General features: G+C 48.6%; 1 protein-coding gene across 3 annotated transcripts in view; it reads left to right on the top strand.

The window, feature by feature from the left end:
- Positions 1 to 12956, top strand: part of Med15 (mediator complex subunit 15) — a 47999-nt gene that overhangs the window by 27485 nt on the left and 7558 nt on the right. For 2 of the 3 annotated variants that reach the window (XM_004670800.3, XR_006633179.1), the window contains exons 6-9: positions 1864 to 2105; positions 3243 to 3560; positions 4842 to 4949; positions 10732 to 10851. In XM_004670800.3, coding sequence (XP_004670857.1) covers positions 1864 to 2105; positions 3243 to 3560; positions 4842 to 4949; positions 10732 to 10851 — 788 coding nt within the window. The remainder of the gene's footprint in view (positions 1 to 1863; positions 2106 to 3242; positions 3561 to 4841; positions 4950 to 10731; positions 10852 to 12956) is intronic. The other variant, XM_004670802.3, reaches the window with a different exon arrangement.

Here is a 12956-nt window from a genome sequence, read left to right as displayed (position 1 = left end):
GTTGAAGACTTCACCCAAGGTCCTTAAGAAGGCACAGCCTGGGTCTGATGCTATCTTGCCATAAATAATTATTGCCATAAATAATAATGTAGCTCAGTGGTATAGCACTAGCCCAACATATCCGAGGTCCTGAGCTTGATTCTCAGGACTGTAAAGAAAGAAAAAAATAGTAATGTGTGAAAGAAGTTAAAATATTGCCAAGCTTTGTGTTTTAAGTTAAATATATGTAGTAAAACTGAAAGACATTTGCTTACAAAGCCTGCTGGCTCATGCCCCAGAACCCATCCATGTAAATTCAGTTGCACAAAGTGACACTCATGTCTGGAGTTCCTTTGCAGCAGCAAGAGGCCCTGGCTCAAACTCACAGTGATCTTCCTGCCTCTGCCTCGAGTGCTGGGATTAAAGGCGTGCTCTACCACACCCAGCTTCTACTTTTTTCTTTTTCTTTTTTTAGTTTTTTTAAAGTGGGGTCTCACTCTAGCCCAGGCTAATCTCTAGTCTAAGTCTGGACTCAAACTCGTGTGATCCTCCTACTTCTGCCTCTTGGCTTAATTTTTTTCTTGGTTTGTTTGTTTCTTTCTTTTTTGTTTGTTTTTTTCAAGGTAGTGTTTCACTCTAGCTCAGGCTGACCTGGAATTCAATTCACTATGTATTCTCAGGGCGGCCTTGAACTCACATGGATCCTCCTACCTCTGCCTCCTGAGTGCTAGGATTAAAGGTGTGCACCACCACGCCCGGCTTTTAAGTGGTATTTTTTTATGAGAGAGTGAGAGAGAATGAATTGGCATGCCAGGACCTCCAGCAGCTGCAGTCAGACTCCACATGTGTGTGTCTGGAGAGTCAAACATGGGTCCTTAGGCTTTGCAGGCAAGCACCTTAACCAGTAGGCCATCTCTCCAGCCTGAAGTATAGAATTTTAGATGTGGAGTGCAACCTAGTGGTTATCACTTCCTGAGGGTGAGGTGAGGTGGCACAGAGGGAGCCTTGTGGTATTAGAACTATAGTGGTTATCACTTCCTGAGGGTGAGGTGAGGTGGCACAGAGGGAGCCTTGTGGTATTAGAACTATCCAGTGTTTCATGCTGACAGTGACTAAACCCACTCAGTGCTTCTTATGATGGTGTAATTTTACAAAATACCACCACTGGGCCACGTGCACAAAACATGACAGTCTGTTTGTGGTACTGTACTGTTAGTGTCTTTTTGGTATGTTCATAGTTGTCAGCTATAACCAGCCAGTCTTAGAACATTGTTGTCACTCCAGGAGAAACTACACCTCAAGAAATCTTGTAAGACCAGTGGTTGTTCATTAGCCTTCACAATAGTGAAAACCTGGAAGCAGCCCAAATGCCCATTAGCTGAGGATGAATAAACAAAATGTGGTGATAGTACAGAAGAATAATATAAAGCAATAAGAATGCTACTAAAGCTGAGAACTTTCCACAGCCTGAATGAACTTTGTTTGGTTTGGTTTTTCGAGGTAGGATCTCTCCATAGTCCGGGCTGACCTGGAATTCACTCAGTCTCAGGGTGCCCTTGAACTCATGGCAATCCTCCTACCTCTGCCTCCCAAGTACTGGGATTAAAGGCGTGTGAGTGAATTTTGTAAATACTACAGTAAGTTAATGGAGGTGGTCACAAACTAGTCCATACTTTCTGATGCTGTTTGTATGAAGTGTTCAGAATAAGCAAATTCAGATCAGCAGTTTTCAGTGACTGGGAGAGTTATCCACTCAAAAGATAGGCGTGGGCCTTTCCTCTGACTGTGACTGCGTTCATGATGGGCAGTTCCCTACTTGACACCCACGCGGTAGCTCAGGCAGCACTGCACATGGCCTAGCCTAAGTCGGGGTGTTCTCTCCAGCTCAGCTGCAGCTCCAGCAGGTGGCACTGCAACAACAGCAGCAGCAGCAACAGCAGCAGCAGCAGCAGCAGTTTCAGCAGCAGCAGGCAGCGCTGCAGCAGCAGCAGCAGTTCCAGGCCCAGCAAAGTGCCATGCAGCAACAGTTTCAAGCAGTGGTGCAGCAGCAGCAGCTTCAGCAGCAACAGCAGCAGCAGCAGCAACAGCAGCACCTGATTAAGCTGCATCATCAAAACCAGCAGCAGGTACCAGGCCCCCCCCCCCATTCCCACTCCTGGTATCACCGTGGTGCTGGGTGCAGTGCTGAGTGGGCTCTCTTCCATGAGCTTCCTGATGGGAAGAGGTACGGGCCCTGGCTTGGGAAGGAGCCCTGCACCCATGGGAAAAGGCCTTCTCAGATGGGCTCCCGGTCCTGGGCTATGCGCAGGAGCTGTCAGCATGCGCGTGTTAACAGGAGCGAACAGGAAAGCAAGCCTCCCAGACCTGTATGCTTGTGCTATGCTGTTTGGCACAATTTTTTTTTTCCTTGATTTTTCAAGGTAGGGTCTTGCTCTGGCCCAGGCTGACCTGGAATTCACTATGGAGTCTCAGGGTGGCCTCAAACTCATGGGGATCCTCCTACCTCTGCCTCCTGAGTGCTGGGATTAAAGGCGTACGCCACCACACCCGGCTCTGGCACATTGTTTTAAGGACACACGTGCCTCATCCTTTGTTTTGGTCTCTGTGTTTGGGTATAGAATTGGCCAACTGCCAGTTGGTGTTCTGTAGGGAAGTAGTGGTGTCATTTTAGAAACATTTCTAGTCAGAAAGTATTCGGTCCTCCCATAGTTGGCAGTCAGAATTTAGTAATGTTCCCATCCGTTGCTTGACAGGTCAAGATGGTTAAGGGAGGAAACCCCAAAAAGGTTTCCTCTGCTTGCTAGCCCCCTCTGGCCTATGGAGGCTCCTCTTCCACATGCATACATATATAGCCCTACCTGTGTGTGTCCCTCATGGTCCATCCTCACCAGCATCATAGTACTGACCACTCTGGGAACTGATAGCATCTTAGGCAAGGCTGTGGACATGTATAGTCCACAACCTGCTGCTGGACTGCCTAGTCTTTGTTAACACTTTCCAAGCATTCCTTGAGCCTTTCCCCTTGAGCCATGCTAGGAGTGGCCCAGCACCAAGTGGCCAGGGCATAGGTCCAGGTTCTCCTCAATATTGAGAAGACAGCAGGTGTTGGCCGGCTGCAAGGACTCACAGTCCTTCTGTTGTTCGTGCTCCCCTTCCCTAAGAGAGGCCAGCCAAGTGGGCCTTCCTGAAGACTGTCCCAGCTTCAGGGAGCTGGTGTCTCAGAGGCGATGGGTAGTGACTGAGTGCTCATACTTTCTCCCCAGATACAGCAGCAACAGCAGCAGCTCCAGAGAATGGCACAGTTGCAGCTGCAGCAGCAGCAACAGGCTTTGCAGGCTCAGCCACCGATACAGCAGCCACCAATGCAGCAACCACAACCTCCCCCCTCCCAGGCTTTGCCCCAGCAGCTGCCACAGATGCATCACCCACAACACCACCAGCCACCACCGCAGGCTCAGCAGCCTCCAGTTGCTCAGAACCAACCACCACAACTTCAGCAGTCCCAGAGCCAGCCTTTGGTATCACAGGCTCAAGCCCTCCCTGGACAGATGTTGTATGCTGCCCAGCAGCAGCTGAAATTTGTGAGTACCTGAGTCTGTAGGGGAGTACATGCATCTCTTAAGGTTGGGTGTCTGACCTGTGGGCAGCAGTTTGGGAGGCCTTTGGATATAGACAGCATGTTCTTTTCTTTATGCACTGTGTTCAAGCAGCCCTTCCCTACACCAGCCCTCTCATCAGGCTTCACAGCACAAGCAAGGATGTGTTTCTCTTTCACACCACAGGATGGTTGCGTCTTCCAAGCCATTAGGCCACTGTTAGCAGTGTCTGTGGCACATCGAGGGTTAACACAAACTCTTGCTACTTAGGATGAGAAGTATCAGTCAGTTGGTGGTTGTGCTTTGCTCACTGCTTAGAGTTTGGTTCTGAGCCAAGATGTTGTGATGAGGTTGTTTTTGTTTTGGTTCTGGGGATTGGATCCAGGGCCTCACACAAGCTAGGCACATGCCCCATTATTACTAAGCTCCATCCTGAGCCAAGATCAATCAGCCTCATCATTGCCCTATTTCTAAAAGGGGTATTCTATAAAATGCAAATTTTTGGGTCTTATTATATATCTCTATGCAAAGTAAGTCCTGTCTGAATTTACAGAGAACAGAATGGTGCCACCAAAGCAAGTCTCTGAAAAGAGACCATTTGAACATCTTTTCATTTCCCTTGGTTTTTGTGTCCTTCTCTACTTGTTTTTCATTGAGTGGCATGTGGACAAGGGATAGGGGCTGTGTCCAAGTAAAGAGGAGACAGGTTGGGAGAGTCAGGAGGAGCAGATAGCCAGTCACTTGACACCTGGAGCCACTGCGACCACAGCCTTTGCTTCTGGGTGAGAGTGCCTGTGGGATTGGGCCTGGTGGCTTGGAGATACCAAGGAATAGCCCCTATGTAGGTCTGTCATGGCCTGGTCTACCCCTGTGGAGGTGTCTGCATGTGGTCATCCCACGGTTGTGTGTACTTCCTGTCTCTGTGGCCAAGGTCATCTTTGTAGCGAGCCTCTTAGAGACTGGCCAGCTCTTGTTTTCTTCATGCAAGGCTCGTGTGGCTAAGCTGCCTGGGCTGTACTCAGCTCTGAACACCACTGCTTTGTTTGCAGCAATGGTTGGTGCATGAGAGCGCTTTGACCATTTACAGCCAGGCTGTAGGGGCATTTCTGATGACCTAATGGGCTCTGGGACAGGCAGTAAGGTGACATCATAGCCGTGGTGTCATGACAGCCCCATCCTGCATCCCAGTCCCTGTGCTCAGAGCTCTCAGAGGTGCTGTGCTGCCTGCTTCAGGCGGTGCTGTTACTTCTGCCTTCCTTCCTCCAGGTCCGAGCACCGATGGTGGTCCAGCAGCCGCAGGGGCAGCCCCAGGGGCAGCAGCAGACAGCAGTGCAGACAGCGCAGGCTGCCCAGATGGTAGCTCCTGGTGTGCAGGTGAGGGGACCTTGGGGGCCTTGTCCTACATGTCCACTCATGCACAAAGCTTGAGCATCTTGGTTGGATTAGGGGCCAGGTTGATGTAAAGCACAGAAATCTTCTGTCATGTGTTCTGGGACACCTCCAGGGTGGCTAGCTTTACTTAGTCCTAGCTGAGACCTGCCTACCAATTGCATAGTGCATATTCCTATTTTTTCTTGAGCATCCTTGTTTGTTCCCTGTTTGCATCACTCTAAGGAGGTCTTTAGTAAGGAGAGCTTCCCAATGTCACCTCAACACAGCCTCCACTGGAGCCTGTGAGCACAGTGCCACTGGGGTGGAGGAAGCTCTTCAGAAAGTGGGAGGATGGATCCAGGCATGCTCATTGCGTGCCTTTGATCCCAGCACTTGGGAGACTGAGATAGGAGGATAGATGTGAGTTTAAGGCCAGCCTGGGGTAGAGAGAGAGACCCTGCCTCAAAAAAAAAAAAATCATTAAAAAGAAAAAATAGAAAAATGAGGGAGGAATGTTGATGGGCATCTGACTACACAGCCACATGCCACATCAGAGGCAGGAAGAGGGCAACCCCCTTCCCCCCCGCGGGCACTTAGACACTCTAAGTGTGCACCTGTCTGCTTGTGCTCATTCTCTGCACATCAGTTGTTGGGGCATGACAGGGTGTGGTAGTAGGTCTGGCTGGCCGTTTCTAGTGTCTGAGGGGTTGGACATTTCTGATTCCCTTCACTTGTCTGCCTCACCTGTGCTGCCTCAAGACTTGGCCTGGGCCTGTGGTAATCCTGTTTGCAGGTCATGTTGTGACTGCCTGTTCTCTCAGTAGACCTGCACTGGCTATTTTACCGTGAGCCTACCGAGCTTAGTGTCCAGGTGCACAGCAGTGTACGTCAGGTCCTTCATAGTGGGCAAACATTATTTTATACTGTGGAGGAGGGCTTGGTGATTGACCTTTCGGGTCTCCACTGTGGTGTTCTCATTGGCATACACCTGAGGAAAAGTGTGCGGTAAAGAAAGTCAGAGGTGTTTAGCTACAGCCCAACTGAAATGACAGCTTCCCTGATCGTGCACCAAGTCCCAGAGTCCTTGTCTCACCTACATGCTCAAATGTGGCCTTACGTGAAAAGCACACCATGTGTGGCTTTGGGAGGTTGACCACCTTGTGAGCTTATAGTCCATCTGCCACCACCACTGAGTCTTTCAAGTACATCCTCAGGCATCTGGGGACTGCTGCTTCTTGATCTGTGCAGAGGAGGACATGGCATACTGAGTTGGCACAGTCATGGAACATAATGACTGCCTTGCCAGTGGAAGCTGCTGCCCTTGACTCTTATCAGGGACCCACTTCACAGAAACCTCTGCTCCGGGCTGGGGAGATGGCTGGGCAGTTACAAGCACTTGTTGCAAAGCACCCCAGCTGGTTCACTTCTCCAGTACCCACATAAAGCCATATGCATAAAGTGACACATGTACCTGGATATCATTTGCAGTGGCAAGAGGCTCTGCCACACCCATATTCTCCCCCAGTCTTCCCTTGCAGAGAAGTAAATAAAAATATTTTTAAAAAGAAAGAGAGGGCTAGAGAGATGGCTTAGTGATTAAGGAACTTGCCTGTGATGCTGTCAGGACCCAGTTTCGACTCCCCAGAACCCACATAAAAGCCAGATGCACTTGGTGGCATGCATCTGGAGTTCATTTGCAGTGGCCTTGAATTTTTTTGTTTTATTTTTATTTATTTGAGAGCAACAGACAGAGCAAGAAAGAGGCAGATAGAGAGAGGGAGAGAGAATGGGCGCCCCAGGGCCTCCAGCCACTACAAACGAACTCCAGACGCGTGCACGCCCTTGTGCATCTGGCTAATGTGGGTCCTGGGGAGTCGAGCCTCGAACCGGGGGTCCTTAGGCTTCAGGGGCAAGTGCTTAACCACCAAGCCATCTCTCCAGCCCTATTTATTTTTATTTTATTTTATTTTATTGGTTTTCTGAGGTAGGGTCTCACGCTAGCTCAGGCTGACCTGGAATTCACTATGGAGTCTCAGGGTGGCCTCAAACTCATGGTGATTCTCCTACCTCTGCCTCCCAAGTGCTGGGATTAGAGACGTTCACCACCACACCCAGTTTTTAACTAATTAATTTATTTATTATTTGACAGAGAAAAAGGGAGAGAGAGAGAGAATGGGCTCTCTAGGGTGTAAACAGACTCCAGTTGCGTGCACCCCCTTGTGCATCTGGCTAACATGGATTCTGCGGAATAGAACCTGGGTCCTTGGCTTTGCAGGCAAATACCTTAACCATTAAGCCATCTCTCCAGCTCTATTGTACACTTTGCACATGTGCATGTGTGTGCATGCACATGCCCACGTTCACTAGGGGTCAGAGGACAGTCATTACCACGATGCTTGGAGGGCCCTTGAATCATAGCAGCCAATCATTTAAGGAGGAGCTCAAGAGATACAGACTGAAGCTAGCTTTAGTCCCAGCATCGGGAGTCCGAGCTAGAAGAATCACTGTGAGTTTGAGGCCACCCTGGGACTACATAGTGAACTCCAGGTCAGCCTGGGCTAGAGCGAGACCCTACCTCAGATAAACAAAAACAAAAAGATAGATGAGAGAGAGACTGAAATTCTCCATATGGTGTTCACACATTCAAGCAATGTGCACATGAGCTGCTGCATGCTATGGAACAGGCCAACAACTCTGAAAGTGATGCTGGCATGGGGGAGGGAAGCAAGTAGTGCCTTGTCCATGGTGTGTGTCCTCAGAGCAGCAGGGGTGCTATGGGAGCACATGCCAATGCCAGGGTGACAGGTGTGTTGATAGGTGGCCAGGCTGTCTCAGCCACCTGGCCCTCTTATCTGATGTCACCCATGTACCTAGGAGGAATGTCATCCTAACAGTAAAGCCAGGACAGAATATGTCTCCACTTTCCAGCAGTCCCTATGCTTTTGTTTTTTAACCTTCTGTTCTTCTAAGGAAAAAAAATGTAACTGTAGGGCTAGAGGGATGGCTTAGCGGTTAAAGCACTTGCCTCCGTAGCCTATAAGGACCCAGGTTCAGTTTCCCAGGACCCACATAAACCAGGTGCTTAAGGAGGCACATGCGTCTGGAGTTTGTTTGCAGTCGCTGGAGGACCTGGTGCGCCCATTCTATCTCCGTGTCTCTGCCTACCTCTTTCTCTCTCTCTCTCAAATAAGTAAATACTTAAAAAATATAATTTGTAGTTGACAAGTAATTGTTTTCAAAGACAGACATCTGTCATAGGTGAGCATATGATGTAGCTGACTTACTCTTGCTTTTTGACTGTGTCTTGACCCAGAGGACTGCTGTGTTCCTCTGAGCCCTCTTATACCATGAAACAGTAGTGAAACACACTAACAGGCTGGGCCACAGTAAGAATTCCTTACTTCCTTGGAGTTCTTTCCTCATAGTGTGCGCTGGGAAGTAAGGAGTGTGTGATGACTGGTTGCAGTTCCCCTGATCTCATGAACATTGCTTGTGTTTCTACCAGGATTTCTAGCTACAAGAAAATGAACTTCATTGTCATTAATTCTCCCTCATAAGAAACCTACTTAGCAGGGATCTGGGGAAATTGCTTATTGGTTAACATGCTTACTTCCAAAGCCTGATGGCCTGGGTTTGATTCCCCAGTACCCATGTAAAGCCAGATGCACAAAGTGGCACACATGTTGAGAATTCTTTTGCAGTGGCAGGAGTCCTGGTATGTGCCCATTCTCTCTCTCTCCCTCTCCCTCCCTCTCTTTTTATCCTTCTGTGTTTGCAAATAAATAAATAAAATATTTTTTTAAAAGGGCCAGGGACTGGAGAGATGGCTAAGCAATTAAGGCACATGCTTGCAAAGCCTAAGAAACAGAGTTCAGTTCTCCAGTGCACACATAAAGCCATATGCACAAAGTGGCACATATGCCTGGAGTTGTTTGCAAATGGCTAGAGGCCCTGGTGCACTCTCACACTCCCCCCCCCATCTGCCTCTCTCTCTCTCTCACTCTCTCAAATAAATGAATAAAATATTTCTAAAAAGGCCAAGTGTGGTGGTGAAAGGTCTTCCACTCAACCCTTCAACCCTTTGTTTCTGAGGGATGGGCTCCTTAGGATGCTGCCAAGTGTTTTGTCTTTGGGCAATTGTTTTGTGGTGTGTGTGTGACTGAAAAGTAAGCTCCCACAATTCTCCTGTCTGTGCCTCACTAGGCTGGGGCTATAGGCACACAAGACCACACCCAGCTTTCATGTGGGTAATAGAGAATTATTACAGCCCAGGCTAAAAGCCTAGGCTTAAAAAAAAATGTATGTATACATATGTGTGTGTGTGTAATTTATTTATTTATTTATTTGAGAAAGAGAAAGAATGGGCCTCCAGCCACTGCAAATGAACTCCAGATGCATGCGCCCCCTTGTGCATCTGGTTTACGTGGGTCCTGGCAAACCGAACCAGGATCCTTTTGCTTTGCAGGGAAATGCCTTAACTACTAAGCCATCTCTCCAGTCCCTGGAATTCATGCTTTTACCCCTGAGCCTCCTCCCCAGCCTTCCTGTGCTCATGCTTTGACACCATCAGGACCACCTTCCACTCCATTCTCAGGAGTGTGATTGTTAGTCTGGGTGCAGGAATGGTAAGGCTCTGGTTGGCATCTTGTGTGACATGAGCCTCTTGGGGGTTGTCTCGGGGGTCCTCACAGACTATGTCCTGCTTTGTAGCCATTTCTGGCTTCACAGCATGAAAAAATGATCTGGAATTCTGATCAGTGGCCCAATTCCCAGCCTCCCAGGATGTGATGGTGATTTTGTTTTGAGATGAACTCTTGCCATATTACAGCCCAGGCTAATTTCAAACTCCTGGGCTAACAAGTGATCTTCCCACCATGGAGTTGGTTGGGTTTCCTGTGTATGAATCAGTCTTCTTTTCTTTTTGAAATTGTTCTAGTTTGTAACTCTGAGTACATTCAGGCTCTGCTTTGCAGGGACTGGTTGGCCTCCATCCGATCCCTTGGCAGAGCCCAGAGTATGGGTGGCTCACTCAAAGCTATGATGGTGCTAGCCTGTTCTGTTGCATTTATGAACTAAGAAGCAAAAACTGACAAGGAAAAGCTGGGCCTGGTGGCACACGCCTTTATCCGAGCATTCAGAAGGCTGAGATAGAAGGATCACTGTAAGTTCAAGGCCAGCCTGGGTTATAGGGAAGCCCCACCTTGAAGAACAAAAGCTGACAAGGGACAGAACCCAGTGGTACCTGGAGCTCCTGACCACAGGAGTCTTTGGTGTCCCTTTGCAGATCCCTGCCTTATGAGGAAGGTGGCCCCCACACAGGGACCAGGCTGTGTCTTAGGCTCCATTGTGCTGCTGAGAGAGGGTGTGAGAGAGGAAGAGCAGCTTGCTGCTTCAGCACTCCTGCCTATCCTTGCAGTCTTGGTGATGTTTCTTCTGTCCAAGTTTGTTCCAAGAACCCGGTTTCCCCAAACCACAGCCCTCAAAGTCTGGCTCTGACACTGCAGGCTCAGGATTCTGATCTGCCTGCAGTTCAGAGCTGTGCCCAGGTCCATCTACACAGGAATGTGGCAGAAGGCTAGAAGCGTCTGGACGCCACATTCTTGTCAGTTTGATTCCTGCTGTCTAGCCAACATGAAGATGCTATGATCTTGAACATGTCCTCAAACCTGCCCTACCAAAGGTGCCTCACTTTGGCCCTCCTTGTGTGGCCTTACAAACCCTCCACCTCCCATGCACTGCAGTTCTTGTTACAATCACCTTGTCTATTGTCCCTCTGTCCTCTAAGATGATTGCTGAAGCCTTGGCCCAAGGCGGGATGCACATAAGAGCCCGGTTCCCGCCCACCTCCACCATGTCTGCTGGTCCATCGAGCTCCATCTCTTTGGGCGGACAGCCCACAGCACAGGTATTTACGGACCAGGCTATGCACAGGGCTCAGCCGGGAGCTCAGGTGGCTCTGAGCGCCTTTGTAAAGCACACCTGTCATTGTCATGACTTCTTTCATGGTGGCTTTCAGAGTGCCAAGGCAGGCATTGCTTGTATTTGAGGCCTTCTGACTTTTCTCAAAGGTGCTTCAAAATGTAGCGTAAGTGCTTAAACTGTTGTTGCTGTGAATGATGATGATTTTTCCTTGCGTGGTGAAATAAGACAAGGGCTGGCGTGTAGCTCAGTTGGCAGTGCTTGCCTAGCATGCATGAAGCCCTGGGTTTCATCCCCAGCACTACATAAAACATCTGTAATCCTAGCACTGTGGAAGTGGGTACAGTTGGATCAGGAAGTTCAGGATCTCCTACTGTATAGCAAGTTCAAGGCCACCTCAAGCTACATGAAAACTTGTCTCAAAAAAAGGGGCATATTGAGTGATACCATAGCAGTTAAGGCACTTGCCCGCAAAGCCAAAAAAAACTCAGGGTGGATTTCCCCAGGACCCACATAAGCCAGGTGCACAAGAAGGCACATGTGTCTGGAATTTGTTTGCTGTGGCTAGAGGCCTGGCGTGCCCATCCCCCCTGCGCCCCCTGCCCCCACCTCTTTCGCTCCCCCTCCTCTCAAATAAATAAAAAGCTGGGCATAGTGGCATGCATCTTTAATCCTAGCACTAGGGAGGCAGAGGTAGGAGGATTGCCATGAGTTCAAGGCAGCCCTGAGACTACATAGTGAATTCCAGGTCAGCCTGGGCTAGAGTGAGACCCTAGCTTGAAAAACAAAAAACAACAAACAAAAAAGATTCTGAGAATAAAACGTTCTTTCATCATAGAGCTTTCCATTTTACTGAGTTGGTTTTGACAACCTCAAATTTTCCAAAAGATCTTTAAGATTCCTTTTCCCTCAAAGGAAAACGCATCTGTAGTCCAGGCAGAGTCCCTTCCCTTGCCCTTGGCTTAGCCTGCAGACAGGAGTTGTGTTCTCTGCATAGGCACCATCCAGCAGTGGAGTCACTTTGGTGGCTTCGTTCAGAGGAAGCAGGCCTTTGGCCCCGCAGAGTCTGATGGGGTTGTTGTGGGCTTAATGACTAACAGCATGGAGGACTGATGTTTTTATAAAAACAAAAAGGTCTCTAATATTTCAAGAGTGCAGCATTGTTTTTTGTTTTAGGTTTTTTGTTTTTGTTTTTGGTTTTTTTTTTTTTTTTTTTTTTTTTTTTTTTTGAGGTAGGGTCTCTTTCTCTAGCCTAGACTGACCTGGAATTCACTATGTAGTTTCGGGCTGGCCTCGAACTCACAACGATCCTCCTTCCTCTGTCTCTCAAGTGCTGGGATTAAAGGTGTGCATCATCACACCTGGCTTAACCATTTTTAAAATGGAAAGGGACTGAGAGGGTGGCATGTTGTGGATCAGGGCTCAACTACTCAAAGTAGGTTCTTCTGATCCTTGCTTGTGTTGCTGGTCAAACAACCTTGTTCTTCCTCCTCATTGAGCCAGCCTGTGCTCCTCAGTGGGCTCCCCACAGATGTGTTCTGCCTGGGCCTCATCTTGCCCAAATGCTTCTGTGGTGGCCCCCAAGTTGTGCCAACACCAAAAGGCAAGGAATTGGAGAGGACAAAAAGTAGAGAAGTTTAATTTTATTTATTATTTGAGAGAGAGAGAAGGGGGAGCAGAGATAGAGAGAATGGTCACACCAGGGCCTTTAGCCACTGTTAATGAACTCCAGACACACACATCACCTTGTGCATCTGGCTTACATGGGTCCTGGGGAGTCAAACCTGAGTTTTTTGGCTTTGCGGGGAAGTGCCTTAACCTCTAAGTCATCTCTCCAGCCTTGATTTTATGTTTCTAAATCAGGCTATTTCTTGTTTACCTGAGAGAACAGAGGCTCTTAAGGAACACTTAAGGGAGAGAGAACCCTAGAGATCTCCCCTCTGCCAAAACAGTGCACTTTCCGGCCATGAGGTGCACTCCTTTAATCCCAGCACTTGGGAGGCAGAGGTAGGAGAATTGCTGTGAGTTGGAGGCCACCTGAGACTACATAGTGAAGTAGTGAATTCTAGGTCAGCCTGGACTAGAGTGAGA

Source organism: Jaculus jaculus, chromosome 13, assembly GCF_020740685.1.
Source record: "Jaculus jaculus isolate mJacJac1 chromosome 13, mJacJac1.mat.Y.cur, whole genome shotgun sequence".
In the NCBI taxonomy this organism is placed as follows: domain Eukaryota; kingdom Metazoa; phylum Chordata; class Mammalia; order Rodentia; family Dipodidae; genus Jaculus; species Jaculus jaculus.
Note: the sequence above shows the minus strand (reverse complement) of the source record. Positions and strands in the feature narration are given on the sequence as shown.